The 18,978-nt window shown below is 40.4% G+C and overlaps 1 protein-coding gene across 3 annotated transcripts in view; it reads right to left on the minus strand.

The window, feature by feature from the left end:
* ENTHD1 (ENTH domain containing 1) overlaps positions 1-17,367 on the minus strand; it is a 133,711-nt gene extending 116,344 nt beyond the window's left edge. Inside the window, exons 1-2 of one of the 3 annotated variants that reach the window (XM_007503160.3) lie at positions 17,217-17,367; positions 11,390-11,903 (exon numbers count right to left, since the gene is read on the minus strand). In XM_007503160.3, coding sequence (XP_007503222.2) covers positions 11,390-11,876 — 487 coding nt within the window. In that variant the 5' untranslated portion in view covers positions 11,877-11,903; positions 17,217-17,367. Of the gene's footprint in view, positions 1-11,389; positions 11,904-16,737; positions 16,988-17,091 lie in introns of those variants that run through there. The other 2 variants (XM_007503161.3, XM_016425697.2) reach the window with 2 other exon arrangements.
* Positions 17,368-18,978: the final 1,611 nt, after the last annotated feature.

Here is an 18,978-nt window from a genome sequence, read left to right on the forward strand (position 1 = left end):
ACCCTCTTAGCTGAGAATTGTGACCCATACTTCACTGAAAAATTTGAGGCCATTCTTGAAGATCTCCCTCTTCAGCTTCATCTCACCTCACTCAGTTTCTGCTTCTATCTTTCCTGTCTCTCCTGGCTCACATGAAGAGGTGATCCTTCTCTTTGCCAAGCCTGACCCCCTCTACATGCACATGATCATATCTATTCCATCTTCTCCTAAATATTGCCCCCATATCATCTCTGCTCTACCACTTTTTTTAATCTCTCCCCATCTAATGTCTGCTTCTTAACTGCCAATAAAAATGCCCATGGCTCCTCCTTCCTCAAAAAAACTCATTTCATCCATCTGCCTCCACTAGCTATTGTAGCATATATCTCCTCCCATTTATGACCAAAATCCTTGCAATGATCATCTAAAAAAATTCTCTTCCTAACTCTCTACAATTTGGCTTTCAAGTTAATCATTCAACTGAAAGGCTCTCCAAAGACGTTCATTGACAAATGAAATGTTCTTTTCTCAGTCCTCAGCCTCCTTGAAGACTCTACAGCCTTTGGCATTGTCAATTATCCTCTTCTCTTTGATGATACTCCATTCTCTCCTCTCTCCAAGTTCTTCTCCTATGTCTCTGACTCCTCCCTCTGACCTCTCCCTCTCCCTTCACTTGATCTTCATCCAAGTCATACCTGTTAACTGTGAGTGTTCCCCAAGGTTTTATTCTGGGCCTTCTTCTCTTCTCTCTCTATACCATTTTACTTGGGGGTTGGTTCAGCTCCGTGGATTCAATTATCATTTCTGTGTAGAGGACTAATCTCTATTTCCCTAGCCTTAACCTCTCTCCCAACCTTTAGTCTCACATCTCCAACTACCTATTAGACATTTAGAACTGTATTCCCACAGACATCTTAAACTCAGCATGTCTAATACCAAATTCATTATCTCCCCTCTTCCTAACTTCTCTGTTACTCTGGAAGGTATCACCATCTTCTTATTCACACAGGCTCACAGACATCCTCAACTCCTCACTCTCTCACCTACCTCCTATCCCATCTGTTGCCAAATCCTGTCATTTCTATTTGATTTTTAAAGCCTCTCATAAATTAGCCCTTCCCTACTTTTCCGCCCTTTTCACCTAGATATACTCCATGATCCAATGACCCTGGCCTCCTTGAAGAAGATACCCAAACCCCCGTCTCCAGGCATTTTCATTGGCTGAGAACTTTCTCTCTCCTCTTCTCTAGTTCCTGGATGTAGGTCACAGTTTGATCTCCAAGAAGCCTTTCCCAGTGGTTCCAGATGCTCATGTCCTCCCTCTGAGCTGATATATCTCTATTTTGTTTGCATTTATCCTATGCTTGTTGGTTTACTTATTAGACTATGAGCACCTTGAGGGCAGGAACTGTTTTCTGTCTCTATGTATCCTGAATTCTTAATACAATACCAGGCACATTAGAGGCCCTTATTCAATGTTTGTTGACTTAACTCAAGTGAGAAATCCTGAACTGTAATTCCCAGTCCTCCAGTTCTAGCTGTGTGCAAGTCCTATAATCTTTGTAAGCCTCAGTTTTTTCATCTGTAAAATGAAGACAATTATTCTCATTATATCTTCCTCTTGGGTTGTTGTGAGGAAATAATGGAAAGGATGATAGCTAACATTTCTCTGATAGTGAAAATCTGCAAATTACTTTACAGGTATTAACTCCTTTGATCCTCACAACCACCCTGAGGAGTGGGAGTTGTTATTTTCCCCATTTTATAGTTGAGAAAACTGAGGCACAAAAAGGAAAAGAGTCACATAGGGCCACATGACTAAGATGCATCCAACTTGACTCCAAGTCCTACATGCTATCCATGGTCTTTGTCAACCACAAAGGAATAAATAAGGTGAGCTGTTAGGATTATTTACAATTATTATAGCCATGAGGAGTTGCACTCCTCACAGGAAATGCTGTGATCATAAGATTCTTATCTGCTTAATGGGTCACCATCACCTCTGCCAGCAGCCACCATCAGCCTTCTCCAAACTGAGCTCAGTCAGTCTTCTAAGAGCTGACCCAGGCTCTTATCAAGATGGCCCTCAAAGCCTTTCTAGCTTTGCAAAGCCCAACAAAGCTCAAGTTCCATTGAGAAGAGTATTTCAAGGGCTATCAGCATCTCTCTGCTACAATATGATGCAATCATTTCAAAAGCATTTAAAAAGTGTTTGTTATGGATTGGCCAATATGTCAGTAAAGGAAAATAATGTTGGAGGGATTATGGCAAAACTGGGACATTAATGCATTGCTGGTGGAATTGTGAATTGATCCAACCATTCTGGAAGGCAATTTGTAATTGTGCCCAAAGGGCTTTAAAAGACTGCCTGCCCTTTGATACAGCAATAGCACTACTAGGTCTGTATCCGAAAGATATTTAAGAAAAGATGGAAAGAGGTCTGTTTGTACAAAAATAGTTATAGCTGGGCTTTTTGAGGTGGCAAAAAATTGGAAAATGAGAGGGTGTCCCTCAACTGGGGAATGACTGAACAAATTGTGGTATATGGAGGTAATTGAATAATATTGTTCTATAAGGAACAATGAACTGTTTGATTTCCATATGAGCTGGAAAGACCTCCATGAACTGATGCAGAGTGAAATGAGCAAAACCAGGAGAACTTTGTATATAGAAAGTTAAACATTGTGGAACAATCAAAAGGCATCGACTTTGCTACTAGTAGCAATGCAACAGTCCAGGACAACCCTCAGGGACTTATGAGAAAGAATGCTATCTACATTGAGAAAAAGAATTGTAGGAGTAGACATCCAGAAGAAAACATCTGATCTATCACTTGTGTGTATAGGTACAGGATTTGGGGGTTTGGTTTTAAAAGATTATTGCAAAAAATGAATAATATGGAAATAAGTTTTGAGTGATAATACATGTATAACCCAGTGGAGCTGCCTGTCAGCTCCAGGAGAGGGAAGGGAGAGAGGAGGGAGTCAACAAGAATCATGTAACCATAGAAAAAAAATTTTTAAGTGTCGTCTATAGGCAAAGTATTGAAAAGGGAAAAAGAGAAATAAAAGACAGATCCTGCTTTCATGAAGCTTCCCTTCTATGGGATACACTCAAACAAAGGGATGAGAAATACAAAATGACTGAGGAGGTAACAGGCACTAACATATGGGGAGCCTAGGAGGCTTAAAGGAAGTTAAGAATCCTCAGAAGGTGAGAGGAGGCTGCATATTCCAGGTACAGTGGATGGACTGATGGAAAACACAGAGGTGAAACAGAATGCTGGCTTTAAAGCACAAACAGTAAGCCAGTTTTGGCAGAAATTGCAATTTGGCAAGATCCCAAGACAGGAAATGTGAACTAAGTTTAGAAAGTGAGGCTGAAGTCAGATGATGGACTTTATTGGTTGAGCTGAAAGTATATTGTGTCCTGGAGATAATAGGGGAATCATTGAAGATTCTTGAGAAGGGGAATAGCATGAACAAACCTTTGATGCAGGAAGATAACTGGCAGCTAAGGAGAAACAGAAGGAGGCATTGGGTAGAATTAGTACAGAACATTTTGGAAAGTATATGATTACCATATGAGGAGAAGGCCTGGATGACTTACAAGCTGCACTAGTGGACAAGATAAAAGATCCATCAAAGAACTAAAATATAAAAAATGGAATACAAATAAAATAATATAAAAGTTAAATTAACTTATGAATTCATTAAGTTTGGAATTTGTTCATTAAATAAATATTTGTTCAATTCCTACTCAATCTTTATGGCATCATAGTAATCAATCAGTCAGTAAGTATCTACTAAGAATCTACAAAGGGTAGTTAGGTGGCCCAGGAGAGAAAATGTCAGACCTGGAGTCAGGAAGACCTGAATTCAAATCCAGCCTCAGATATTTAATAGAAGTATGTCTCCAGGCAAGTCACTTAACCCTGTTTATCTCAGTTTCCTAATCTGTAAAATGAGCTAGAGAAGGAAATAGCAAACTGCTCCAGGATCTCTGCCAAGAAAACCCCAAAAGGGGTCATAAAGATTTGACATGACTGAAATGACTCAACAACAACAAAAATATGTATGTATGTATATAGATAAATAGTATACGCAGACAGTATAAATGGTCAAAGTTAAGCCCAAATTAAAGACGAATAGGATAGAGGGCTGGACTGCTTGCAAGAAATGGCAATGCTCCCTTAATGAATAAAATAACACATGGCAATATGCAATGAGTGCTATATAAGTAGTACAAGTAACATACCAGGAGCACATTGGAAGGAGGAATAATTTTTGAGTAGAGTAGTTAGCAAAGGTTCCAAGGAGGGGTGCCTTTTCATGTGGACTTTGAAAGTTGCATAGAATTTTGACAGGCATGACCAGGTAGGAAAGACATTCCTAGGTGACTGATAGACACTGCATTCTATTAAATGATTTTCTACCCACTGAAAATTCTGTTGAATTTTGTCATAAACTAGTGGTCTTCCTTTCCTGGTAAAGATAAGTATATTGAGGGGGAACAAGAGTACCTTTTCTGAGTCCTTTAAATTGTGAAAAATAAGCAGCCACCAGCTGTGCTTAATCATAAGACTGGCCCTGGATACAAACATAAATTGACTGTCTTAGTCATTTCATTTTCTGCATGAATGATCATAATAATAATAATAATTTATATTTATACAGCGCCTTAAGATTTACACAGCATTTTCTAAGAAAATACTAGTCATAATACTTAGTATATTAATAATACTCAAAGTATTATTAGTAGTAATACATGCCAAATTCAAAATGAGTCACAAAATTAAAATACTGAGAGTAAAAACATGGTATGGGAACAGTTAGGTGGTTCAGTAGATAAAGAGCCAGACCTGCAGACAGGAGGTCCTGGGTTCAAGTGTGACCTCAGACACTTCCTAGCTGGGTGACTCTGGGCAAATTACTTAACCCCAACTGCCTAGCTCTTACCACTCTTCTGCATTGGAACTGATACTTGATATTGATTCTAAGACTAAGGTAAGACTAAGACTAAGATTCTATGGTAAGGATTTTTTAAGTATAAAGATTGAAAATATGGAAGTTGTTGTGACTATGTAAATAGGTACCCCTAAAGCCTTACCAGTTTGGCTACACAATGGTAAATTCTCAAAGTCAAGATACTAGTAATGTCACCCATCAATACACACATCCTAGTTATGAGGCAATTTGATTTCTAACTTAAATCTGTATTTCAATTTTGGCTTCTTGAAATAGGCTTTTTCCTACTTGCTTTCCTTTCAATGAACTAGTATTATTGCTTTGCTTAAAATGATAACAATAATCTATTTCAGCAAAATTAACCATAATTTTATAAATTAATTCATTAAGAATAAACTTTCTATCTGAAGCCATAATCCGCAATTCATTTCTTAGAATTTAAATCAACTCAATGAAAAATACTATATACTATGCAATTAACACTAATTCTAATTAAGAATGGGATCGTTCTGATGACATAAATGGGGTTTCGGGCTTGACAGGCATTTTTAGACAATTTTAATTAAATTCATTCTGATATTACAATGAAATGTTCTTAAAATGTTTTTAAAGGATCAATTATTTAAATCTTCCTCAGAAAGAAAATTTCTTAGCAGGAAAAAGGTAAAAAAATTATTCAACCATCAATTCTGACATCTAAATGGTTCATCATTTCATTAAAAGCAAGGCTATTGCTATGACTGCTAAAAATATCTAAGCACAAAGCTATTTGTATTAATTGCATCAAATGTGTGTATCTAGTATAGAGTACCAGAACATAATTATTCCTCTCCTTTTTTCCCTCATCTTCTCTTCCCTTTCTCATAAATTCCAGCCAGGTTTTCCCTCATTGATTCCTCAAGTCCTACCTGCTCCCCTTCCTTTTCCATCCCATCACCTACCTCAAGATCATAGAATCAGAGTTCTAGAGCCAGAGGGAATCTCAGAAGCCATTTAGTCCAATTTCCTCATTTTACACAATAGGAAACAATTCTAGAGAGCTTAAGTTAACTTGCCTGTAGGTCTAGAGCTGGTAAGAGGCAGAACCAAGGTTCAAATCCAGGTCCTTTAACTCTACATTTAGCATTCTTTCCACTACACCATGCTCGTCCTTGACTTCTATTACCCCAATATTTAAACTATTTGTAATAATTCTATAATAGTTTTGCAGGCACAAAGGACATATGCCTTAACCCAGCCTTTTCTTCTGTAATTGTAGCAATATAAAGCTGTGATAGATATGTGGGAAGAAAATTAGAGAATATCAGCAACTAGATGAGCTATTCCATTTATCCATTCATCTTTGGGGATCTGGGGAGAAGTACTGTGTTAATCTCAGAAACCAACAACTCTTTGGAGGCTGTCTCACATGTAATGAGCCTTGGGACTCATTGGGTGTCGTGAAGTGACAGAAAAGATGAAAGAAATTAGGGTGTGGGAAGTCAATGATTCCATTCACCACACATCTACTGAGCACTAGCTTGGGGTGGAGCATCATGGGAGGACCCAAGGGCACTGTGCCATGTACTGAAGGCACCATGCTAGGTAGACATACCTAAGGCAACTGGATGAATCTTACTTTTAGTTACTGCCGTTGGGACACAGAGCAGTGACCAGAATAGCATGAGGTTAGTCAAACAAGACTCACAGGATCACAGTATTTAACAGTTGAAGAGATTTCATTGACCATCTACTCTACCATAACTGACCAGTAGATTTCTAGCCTCTACCTAAAGACCTCCAAGGAGAAGGAATCCCCCACTTCTTACTGTAGCCCATTCCACTTCCGAAGGACATCTTGAAGTATAAATTAGCCTGATTACTACTTACTTCCACTGTTTCTGGTTCTGCACTCTGGAGTCAAATAGATCAAGTCTAATTCCTCCTTCATGGAGAATTCTTCAAACAATTGAAGGCAGCTATTATTATGGCCTCCTGGGTCTTCTCAAGGCTAAACCTCCCCAAGACCTTCAGCCATGATGTCTAGAACTGAAGACAATATTCTGGATGATGTCTAAAAAGAGCAGAAGTCTACTGTCTTTCTCTTCTGGTAAGCTACATATGTCCCTTTTAGGGAAGCCCAAGATCATATTACCTCTTCTGGCTGCCACATCATACCATTCCATTGCCTAAAAGTTCATTCTTCTCCATTTTCTCTGCAATGATCTTATCCAAGTGAAAACTCAGGTCTTAACTTACTCAGATGATTACATTTGTCTCATCATTGTGGTCTTCACTTTCTGTAACTTACCTTCTGAACTAGCAGCAAAACATTGAGTGCCATTTCAATCATATCCATTCCCCTCCTCAAGTCTCTATCAATAACTTTTTGCACAGAGGGCAGCTGGGACGCTCAGTGGATGGAGAGCCAGGCTTAGAGATGGGAGGTCCTAGGTTCAAATCTGGCCTCAGAAACTTCCCAGCTGTGTGACCCTGGGCAAGTCACTTAACCCCTATTGCCTAGCTCTTACTGCCTTGGAACCAATACACAGTATTGATTCTGAGATGGAAAGTATAGGTTTAAAAAAATAACTTTTTGCACACACGCACACACACACACACACAAATGTCAACCCTAGCCACTCCATGGCCTTCTGCCATCTAGCTCCTCAATGTCTTTTCTCCTGACTCCCCTGCACATACCTTCCAGTCCAGCCAAGCAATATTCCCTTTGTCTCCCACTTCCACTCAATCCTTGCAAAGGTCTAATATGCATATAGGAAAACTCACATGCTCTCCTAAAGCACACACCTCTTCCTTCCTCTAAAACAAAATAATAAATTATACCACCTCCCAGATTTCCATGGCACAAATAAGTATAATCTACACCCATCATTTTTACATTCTCCCATATGTTTTTAATAATAGGTATCAGTTTTGATCAACAGCAAAATGTTGATCAATGATCCTTAAAGGGTCTGTTCATGTGTTCACTGTGCAGTTCATAGGATCATGGGATATAGTGTCATAGATTTAGAGAAGGAAAGGCCCTGAGGCCACCTAGTTCAACACATCCATTTTAAAGATGAAGAAACTGAGGCCCAGAAACAAGAAGACTCTGGTCACACGTGTAGAAAGTAGGTAAGCCAGGGGGCAGCTGGGTGGCTCAGTGGATTGAGAGTCAGGACTAGAGATGGGAGGTCCTGGGTTCAAATCTGGCTTCAGACACTTCCCAGCTGTGTGACCCTGGGCAAGTCACTTGACCCCCATTGCCTAGCCCTTACCACTCTTCTGCCTTGGAGCCAATACACAGTATTTGACTCCAAGACAGAAGGTAAGGGTTTAAAAAGAAAGAAAGAAAAGAAAGAAAGTAGGTAAGCCAGAATTTGAAACCTTATCTTCAAACTTTGAACCCACTGTTAATTTCATTGCACCATGTTGCCTATTTGTCTGTGGTTGCATATGTTAATACATTAAAATAATATTTACATAGGCTAACAAAATAGTAGAGTGTACCTGTATTTGCTTTCATGTTCCTCAAAGCAAGGGGTTTCCACATCCTTCTGAGGAAGTCTTTAACATTTTCATATTCTTTAACATTTTACATATACTGTACGTGGGTACATATTTTACATATTTGTACATGGGTAAAAATGTGTTGGGATGCTATCCAGATATTTATAATGCAAATATAGACAATGCACACAGACATACATATCTATATATGTAATACACATTGAAAGCCACACCCTTTCTTATCTGGAAGTTCCCTATACCTATGAAATCAGTCCCAGCCCTGGCCCTGTCTCCCTGTTAACCTGTAAACTCCTCAAGAAAAGTGCTGTGTTCTCTCCACATTGTATCAATGCTTTGGGGGCTTTATACAAAATCCCAAAGAATACAGAAAGGGTGCTTGAAAAGCAACAAGGATGTCTGAGATCCCTTGGGATAGAATTCTTTCTTTGACCTCAGTCTTCACCTCACAGGGTAGGGAAATCGCCTTTATTTTACTCATTTATCTTGAGACCAGCAGTGAAGTCCCTGTGGATATTGCTGCCTTATCATTTTCTGGCTTAGAAAGCAGAGTACAAGTATCGGTCTTGTGGGCTTTCTTCGGCCTACCTATCATTAAGCCTCACCCATGATCTACAAGGAACAGAACTGTAAACCTCAAAATTCCTTAGACTTATAAATGTTGGAAATTTCACCATTGGGATATTTCATACTTGGAAAATTTCTTACTGATAGTCTATTGGAATGGGAACCCCATTGGCATGGGAGGTTCCAAGAAGGGAAGAGAAGGAACCTCCCATGCCAATGGGGTTCCCATTCCAATAGACTATCAGTAAGAAATTTTCCAAGTATGAAATATCCCAATGGTGAAATTTCCAACATTTATAAGTCTAAGGAATTTTGAGGTTTACAGAACAGAAGGGAACACTCCCTCACCATGGCTTCCTTCGATCCTTAGCTTCTTAGCTAAATTGACAATAGGCTATCACTTAGTACCCCAACTTTGTCCATCCCCTATTGGACAAGTGTTCAGAGTACACCATAAAAACTGAAAACCCCCATTTACTTCTTACAGGGATGGGGATCAGAGTTATCTAGATCTCAGTCGGAACCAGTCTGCATCAGAATGAAAAGGACGATCTAGAAGGAAATGCCCTCCCCCTTAGCTTGGCCTCCAGTGGCTTTTGGGGGGAGGATAACTTCTAGAATGGAAGAATATTGAGAAATAATTACAGTGAACCATTGTCCCCAATAAATACAAACCAAAGTGCTGGATCATCCTTCAAATTATCCTACAATCTAAAATAATCTAGTCTATGGAGACTGCAGTGTTACTGAATAACTCAATTAGTAATTCTAGCCTAGGTCCTGGGTATTGCTTAGATCCAGACAAGACTATTTTTTTGTGTATTTTTCTTGAAAGCTATAATGTAAAATAATTTGTCTATAAATGATTTATTGTACTGAGAAATATTTTTTCCAAATCTTGTTCTAGTGTGATAATCAATCAAGATTGTTATAATTACCTACTTAAATGAAACTTGTTTATATTGTTTTTCAAGAAATTGAAAAATGAAAACCCTCTATTCACAAGAACTTTAACTGCCAGACAAATGGCTTTATGAGCTATTAGTTAACACTGTTGAATTAGAATGCTGAGGTTGAACAAATATTCAGGAACAATAAAAAACAAGGTTCATTGCAGTTCTAGATTAATCAGGACTATATTTCAGCAAACTACTATACTATATGGTAAAGAAAAAGAGTATTCTGATTAATAGGATCCTTCCTAACATTGACCTGATATATAAGACATATGCAGATTACAAATGACCAAATAATAGGGATTTTTAAAAAATTCTTGGGGTAGCTAGGTGGCTCAATGGAGAGAGAGCCAGACCTAGAGAATGGAAGATCCTAAGTTCAAATATAGCCTCAAATATTTCCTAGCTGTGTGACCTTGGACAAGTCATTTCACCTCAATTGATTAGTCCTTATAGCTTTTCTGCCTTGGCACAGATACTTAGTATTGATTCTAAGACAGAAGGTAAGGGTTTAAAAAATAAACTCTCCACACCAGTCCTATAGAGTTTGAGTTAGTCCCGACTGACACTTAGTAGCTGTGTGTTCCTAAGCAAATCATTTTAGTGCTCTGTGATTCCATTTCTTTATCTATAAAATGGGGATAATATTCACACATGGTTGTTGTAAGAAAAGAGCTTTCATTGTATACTTTAATGTCCTATATAAGTGTGTGCTGTTATTATACTAACTACGATATAACGATATAACTCCAAAGAGAATGAAGCCTTGCAGTGAGGGCTCAGTGCCATCATTTTAAATGCCAATTATCTTTGGATTGCAGGCCACCACCTCATCCCTGCAAGCATCAGGTTCTTACTGTGCACTATGGTGCCAACTCAGTATCCTAAAGATCCTAAGATTGTTTGTATGTGGACGCTTCCCAGACCTTCCCCATTTGTCATTTGTATTATTATAACCTGCCCTTGTTAGTCATAGAGATCCTGCTTTCATCTGGAAACTATCTAGAGTCCATGGAAACACCATCTCCCTTTTATTACCAAATTAGCTTTCTGTCAGAGTAAGAAGAAACTATGAATATCCATCCTGCTGAGAGTTATTTTATTATGCCAAAAAAATTCTATGTGCTACCTACAGGTTCTCCTTCTTCCTCACAATGTCTCCCACTCTAGTCATTTTCTTTGGACTCTGTATTAGCATCAGAAATCTAATTGCCTCTTCATATATCTCCATTTGAAGAGAAGTTATTGATCTATTAAGGACTAAGCACAAATAAACAAAGTGGCAAATCTATCTCTCCTAGAAGAAAGACATTGTAAGCAACCATTTCCCCACGGTTCCTAATTCAACTTATTCTGCCAAAACCCTTATCATTGATGTCAGTAGGTCATATCAGCTTTAACTATTACCTTGGTCTTTTCCAGCTTCATCTATGTGATGAAAATCTTTTAATGTCTGAATGTTAAAGAAGCCCTCGCGGCAAAGCTGAATGACTTTTTTAGATCCATTCTTGATCAGATAATCCATGAGTGTGAGGGACTTGTACACATGGCGCCAATTCTTCCCATGGTCATTTAGTCTCTGCCATAGCATACTCATAATTTCAGAGAGAGAAACTGTATTGAAGGTCAGATCACTGATATCTAACATCAAAGAACTCGAAGGACCCCAAGGGTCATTAGAAGTTGCTTCCCGAACTTTGACTTCTGCCTCTGAGTAATTTTTCACAAAGTTTTTCACTTGCCTCCTGAGTGCCATGGATGAGACCAAAATGGAGGGGCAGGGGAAGGGAGAGGAAGTGGAAGAAGGGGGAGTAGTGGTTTGTATGGCTGCTCTACAGAGCTCTTGACAGCTAATGGGTTTCCTGCTTTGCTGCCCCCAAAAGCAACTTATCATTTTCCATCTTGCTAAGTTATCAAGTTCCTGCAAAGAAAAGAATAGAAAATGTTATTTATGCATTTTAAAACTGTATTTGAAGAAGATTCAGGCAGCATGTGAAATCCAAGTTCAGTTTCTATTTTCAATCATTTTTCTGCCTCAGACAGAATGAGGATGGGGACAGGCTATGCATATGGTATTTAATAAAATATAGGAAATCTCTCTGGTCCTGAGTGTGCCTATAGGCAGACCCAAGTAACCGTTATGCATGGAAGTGGGGTGACTAAACCAAAAGCAAGAGGATTAATTGAACATTCCACCAAGTGAACAAAGACTAGAGTAAGAAAATGGAGCTGACGATTTATGCTGAAGACATTTCAACCTTAGAGAAATACTTAGAACAGTTAAGATAGTCAAAATACAAGGGTTGAATTGGGCCAGGTGACCTGTATTTATGTAATTGTAGACCATGCAACATTCAGATCACATCACAATTCAGATATTTCTCATTTTATTTTTATCGATTCCATTTGTTTTTACATTATCTTCATTTCCAAATATATCCTTCCTCACCTCCCTAGACAGTATATCTCTTAATAAATAATAAAAGAAAAAAAGCCAAAACTATTCAGTAAAACCAACAAACGCATCAACAAAGACTGCTAGCATATGTCATGTTCCACACCAATAGACTTCCATTTCTCTAAAGAAGGAGTGGGCAGGGGCAGCTAGGAGACTTAGTGGACTTAGCCAAGCCTACAGATGGGAGATCCTGGGTTCAAAAATGGCTTCAGACACTTCTTAGCTGTAACTTAACCCCCACTGCCTGGCCCATATCAGTCTCCTTTCTTAGAATGGTTCTAAGACAGAAAGAAGGTAAGGGTTTAAGGGAAGTACATTTTATCATCTCTTAATTGGGACCAAGTTGGTCACTGCAATGACACATCATTCTGTTTCAGGATGGTTGGTTTGTTGATTTTTTGGATTTTTTAAATCTCCATTTACATGACTGTGGTGACCAGCTCTCTACTTCACTTGGGAAGGAGGAAAAGTGGCTGCAGGAACAAAAAGCTGTCCCTCACTGGCTTGTGTTATTTCTCAACCCAAAGGAGATCTGATGCATTCCAGTGGAGAACCTAATTGTGTTTTCCTCAGCTGCAAGAAAAGGAGAAGGAGCCAGTGGAGAATATAAGAATTTCCCTAATAAACTGAAGCCACAGCAGTCACTCTGAAGTGACAAGTCTGTACCTGTCAGGTTTCACAGCCTATCCACACAACAGGAGGCACAGTTAGGTTCAAACATCAAAGACATAAAAGAGTAGATCCCCTCCCAAACTTTCAGTGAGGCCTGTGAATTGTCAGTTCACAGATTCATGAAATTGCCCCACTCCCTCCCTACTTTTCATTAGTTTCCATTAGGATGGGTCAATCAGTTTGCAATTTCCCTAGTGAGCCACCACTGAAGGCCACCAAGATAGTGTATCAAATTGATTTCAGGCCCTGACAAGCACTCAGACCCAGTAAAGTCAAGACAATCTATAATCAGATTTAAAAAGTAAAACTGTGTACATCAAAAGGAAAAACATTAGAATTGACATTGGCTGTGTTTGTACTCTCCATTTGGATTTCTCTTCTTGTTCTTTCTGACCTCAGCTTGGGCTTGTGATAAAGGATGGAAAGTTCAGAAAGATGGGAGGTGAAGCAAAACTGCCAAATGTGGTGCCTCTTCTGGAGAGACAGAGAGACCAAGAAAAACAGAGGAATGATTAACCTTTCTTATCAATGTATGCACACCCTCAAATAAGCAAGATGGAAAATGTATTCATTTAAATAAGATCTCTCAAGGAGACTATCACCACCCCTAGGAAACAGAAAAGAACAAGAGGTCTTGGTGGGGAAGGCCTGGCTCTCTATTTTTACATCTCAGCTTTTCTCTCTTGTTTGCACTTCAAAATTTTTATCTCTCATTCCTGCAGTGAAAAACCTGATTTATAATGGGTTTCAATAAGCTATTAAAATTTTCAATCATGAAGGTTTTCTTTTCCCATTGTCTTTTTTTCTCTCTTCCAAATCTCACTTGATGCAGAGATGCACTGTGACATTGGCGATAACAGCAAATATTGATCGGTTTCTTCAAAAGTCTATTAAAAAACCCTGTTTGACTCATAACCTGCTGGAGGGCAGCAGCTGGCATCAGAACGTTCAGCTCACTCACTAGCTGGGCTTTCTTGTTTGGATAACCACCTATCTGCATTTCCGAGGCACAATCCTGCCCTTTGGAGATTTTCCCTACATCCTAGGATACACATACTCAGACATGTTTTCTTAAGTGAACTTCCTACCACACACACACACAAAACACTTCAATCAGCAACACCGGGATACCTGTCTTTGTTTCACTGTATTTGACATAAGGCATTAGCTACCACACAGACAAAATTCAATGCAATCCCGAAGCAGAGGGCGAACCACCAACCAAGCAAATCTGATCAAGTAAAACCATATTCTCTGTTCACCAGGGGGGCAACTTAAACAAAGGGTAAGTAAATTTCCCATTGTTCCTCATCCATTCAATCACTGGTCTCTTCTCAGACCCTAACTGGAGAGTTCATTTAATCTGTGCAAGTTGTAGATGACATTTGGGTTTATTATGTATCCTGGGAATCTGTCCACACTGAGCTGCTCAATTTACAATATGACCAAACAGCCTTGACATTGTAATAGTTTGACATTTGAGACAAGATTAACACCCCAGAGAGGGATTTTTTTTTCCATCCTCATACTTTCAATTATCAGGCAGCTCTATTCCTATAATGTCTTTCAATTTACTATTCCATAGAAGATGATGGGGAAAACCTTGTCATCATGAGTATGTTTTGTGGCACTAAATTGACTTTTTTTTAAACCCTTACCTTCTTTCTTAATATGAATTCTAAGACAGAAGAATGGTGAGGACTAGCCAAAGTGGGTTAAGGAATTTGCCCAGGGCATATGACTAGTAAGTATCTGAAATTTGAATCCAAGTCCCCCTCACTCCAAAGCTGGCACTCTATCTACTGTGCTACCTAGCCGCCCCACTAAATTGACTTTTGAATAGGCCTATTTTGAACCAGAGGATCATGAGAAAGCATTTAGCTGCATGCTTGCATTTTAAAAATCGGGAAACAGAGTATTTTATTATAAAGGTGATAAGGAATAGAGGAAGCAGGATTCAAACCTCTCCCTGACTCCAAGTCCTTTTATGATGTTTCTCAATGAATATTCATTTAAATAAATGTGTTGTAAAATCAGTAGGAATTCTCAACCATAAGTATTATACCTTCATGATCAAGAATTTTGAAATTCCTGTCTCCAAACTCAACTTTCTATCATTCCACTTCTCCCTCCTACACTTTTTCCCAATCTCCCCACAACCTCCAGTACCCCTAGCCTTTAGCTTCATCCAAGCCATCACCCCAGATCTGTCTTCATGCTTCCCTTCCTAATCCTGACACTAGAATTAACCAATTCTATTTTTTTTAATCCTTCCAAAGCATAAGAGCTCTAAGAGTTAGGCATTTGGTAAGGAAATAGGTCTTTATCAATGATACATGTAAAACCTAGTGGAATGGCCTGTCAGCTATGGGGAGGAGGAGAGGAAGAGCATGAATCATGCAACAATGGAAAATGATTTTAAATTAATTAATTTAATTTTTCAATTAAAAAAAGTTAGGCATTTGGGGTAAAGTGTTTTGCCCAGGGTTACACAGCTAGGAAGTATCTGAGGCTAAATTTGAATCCAGGACCTCTCTCCTGTCTCCAAGCTTGGCTCTCTATCCACTGAGCTGCCCCAACCAATTCTATTTTACAACGTCTGTCCCTTATTTTTCCAATCCCTTTCTATGGCAGAGTCTAACCCTGAACCACCACCAAATCCACAAAAATACAGCCTTATTTCATTTTTAAAGAAGGTAACTGACATGCAGAGAAATTAAGTGCTATGTGCTTGAGACTCTTATCAGCTCCCTCTCACCTCCATTACTTTTAACAATCTCCTAACCAGTCTCCCTGCCTCAAGTCTGTTCTCACTACAGTCCATCCCACACCCTACTGCTAAAATAATTTTTCTTAAGCACAAACCTAACCAGGTCATTCCCCTCCCTATTCCAGCATCTTCCAGGGATATTCCTATTGCTTCTAGAATCAAATGCCACTGCTTCTGCTTAGCTTTTTTTTTTTTTAACCCCTACCTTCTGTCTTAAAATCAATTCTGAGGCAGAAGGGCAGTAAGGACTAGGAAATAGGGATTAAGTGACTTGCCCAGGGGCCCACAGCTAGTAAGGTCTGGGGCCAGATTTGAACAAAAAATCTCCAGTCTCCAGGCCTGGCACTCCATCCACTGCACCATCTAGCTGCCCCTGTCAACTTAATTTTTTTTTTAAACCCTGACCATCTGTCTAAAATTCAATACTAAGGATTGATTCCAAGGCAGAAGATCGAGGCAATGGGGGTTAATTGACTTATCCAGGGGTCCCACAGCTAGGAAGTGTCTGGGACAAATTTTAACCCAAGGCCTCCCATCTCTAAGTTTGGTTCTCAATCCACTGAGCTCAATCCAGCTCCCCTATTGAAGCCAAGCTGGTCTCTCTGTCCTGGTGCCCATCTCCTAATGCCTTTACACTGGGCACCCACCATGGTGGAATTCATGGCACCTCTTCCTTTGGGCATGGCAGAAGCCCTTTCTCTTGCTGGAAGTCTTTTCCAATACCCCCATCTCCCTGCTCCCCACTGCTGCACTATCCAATCCACAGGTCCTAGGCCTAAATCCCGGCAGGGCTCCGGAGAGACCAGGAAGCAGGGTGGCCAGGTCCTCACCACATCCGAGCCCTCTGGGACCTACCCTGGGGGCCTTAGCACATCCTGTTTCCAAGGTGATGGATGTAATCAGTCTCCATAGAGGCCTGAGACCATTTCTTCCAGGGTAGGCCCAGGAGGAGCCGGCGGTGGCAAGCACCAAGTAAGGTCATGAAAGCTCTTAATGAGAAAGGCTTGCTAGGGAGGCTGGAGCGCCTGCTGTGTACCAGACTCGACCCACGGAAGAGATTCCACAGAACTGGCTGCCTCCAGTGACAGAAAGTTCATTTCCTCCTCTTCGTGGAGTAGAGAGCTTAGAGTAGACTCCTCCTTAGAACAAGGCTAACCCCGACCCTCAGGGAACAGGCTTGGTAGGGCTTGGAGATCGCGGAACCCTCACCTGCTCTTTTAACAGACAGGGAAACTGGGGCCCAGCGTTCCCCCTCCCTCGCCCCCGGCGACTGCAGAGTCCCTGACATGACTCAGCACCCTCAGGAGCTCCCCCAGACTAACAGGCCCAGTTACCTGATGAAGCGCCAGGGCCGCAGCCGTTGGCGGCCCGTTCCCGCCTAAATTCAAACAGTTGCCTCTCAAGCCCAGGGCTCCTTGCCATCCTCCAATCAGAATAGAGCATGGCAGCTGCTGCCCGCCCACCTTCCCCTACGTCATTGGGAGGAGTATTTGCTCCTCCCCTCAGCGGGCTCCAGGAGAAGGTGTGGCTTCACTAAGCCCCGCCTCCTATGCACAGCTCCATCTCTTGGATTCTAAAGGTTTCAGCCCTCCAGGAATAAATGCTGCCTAGCATCCTGTTACTGAGGGGGAGGCCCTGAGGCAAGGAATGTTTACTATCCAAGTCATTTAATCGATCAACAAGCATCAATTAATCCATTCTTCCCACCTGACCCCTGGGGATTAAAAGCAAAAACAGCCTGGGCCCACAAGAACCCCAATTTCTGAAGGAGGACAAGGCCTCCATGACTTAGTGCTTAAAAGATACATCCAAAGCGGTTGGAGATGGCCTAGAGCAGGCGACATTAGCAGCCAGAGGCTTCCTGCAGAATGTTGGGGTTAAGCTGGAGAAAGAAAACTGAATTAAACTCCTCCAAGGCTCCCTCCCAGCCAGGATTTTTGCCGCCCCCCCCCCATTCCAGACCTGTGAGATCTTGGGCAAGTCACCGCTTCTCCCCCAGCCTCAGTTGCCTCATCTGTAAAAGAAAAATTTGGACTAAAATGAACCCTGAGGCTCCCTTCCAATGCAATGATGGGTCCCTGTCTTGTCTAGGGCTGGATGTGAAGGGACCTCTTAAAGTTCCTTCTAACTATAAGGAACTGTGATTCTCTGAAGTGGAGCTAGAGAAAAGCAGAAATTAAAAAGAGGAAGAAAAGAGACATCTCAAGCCTCAAATCCCATCATGTTATATTTGAGAAAAAGGAAAGTCAGAAAATAGGGACTCCCTACCAATTTTTTAAAGAAACCACAAGTCATCTTTCACATGGTAGAACCAAAGGCCATGGAGAAATGGAAGGATAGGAAAGGGGAGGAGAGATATCATTTAAAGGGATGTTCCAGGATATAAAAGATTAGCCTTGTTCTGCTTAGCCATAACCAGAAACATTGGAGGGAATGTCTACAGAGGCTGAGTTCATCTTAACATCAGGACAAACTGTCTCAAAGTACAATGGGCTGCCTAGAAAAGTAGTTGAGTTCCCCATCATTGAAGGTATCCAAATAATGGCTGAATTCCATTTGCCATACATATTTTATAGGGAAATATATGGCCTCTTGGGTCTCTTCCAACTCTGAGGTCCAGGAATCTGGGGGAGAATTGTAGACTGAAATTTTCTTTTTTACAACTTCACATCTCCCCTCCACAATTTACAACTGTCTGTATCAGCATCTGGAGCAGATAAGTGACTCAGTGGATAGCATGCCAGAAGATTCTTCCTCCTTCTTGAGTTCAAATCTGGCCTCCAACACACTTACCAGCTGTGAGACCCTAGTTAAGTCACTTAACCCTTTTTGCCTCCATTTTCTCATCTGTCGATGAGCTAGAGAAGGAAATGGAAAACTACTCCAGCATCTTTGCCAAGAAAAGTCCAAATGGGGTCCAAAAAAGTTAGACATGATTAATCACATGACTAAACAACTAAACAACATATCAGTACCTAGCCAAGGTGCCGACTAAATGTCAAGACCAAGGGAGATCCTGCTAAGCAGGAGGAGGGAGAAAGGAGTCTATAGCAAAGAAGGCTATTTGAAGATATTTTGTCATTCAGATACTATTTT

The sequence above is a fragment of the Monodelphis domestica genome, chromosome 5 (assembly GCF_027887165.1).
Source record: "Monodelphis domestica isolate mMonDom1 chromosome 5, mMonDom1.pri, whole genome shotgun sequence".
In the NCBI taxonomy this organism is placed as follows: Eukaryota; Metazoa; Chordata; class Mammalia; order Didelphimorphia; family Didelphidae; genus Monodelphis; species Monodelphis domestica.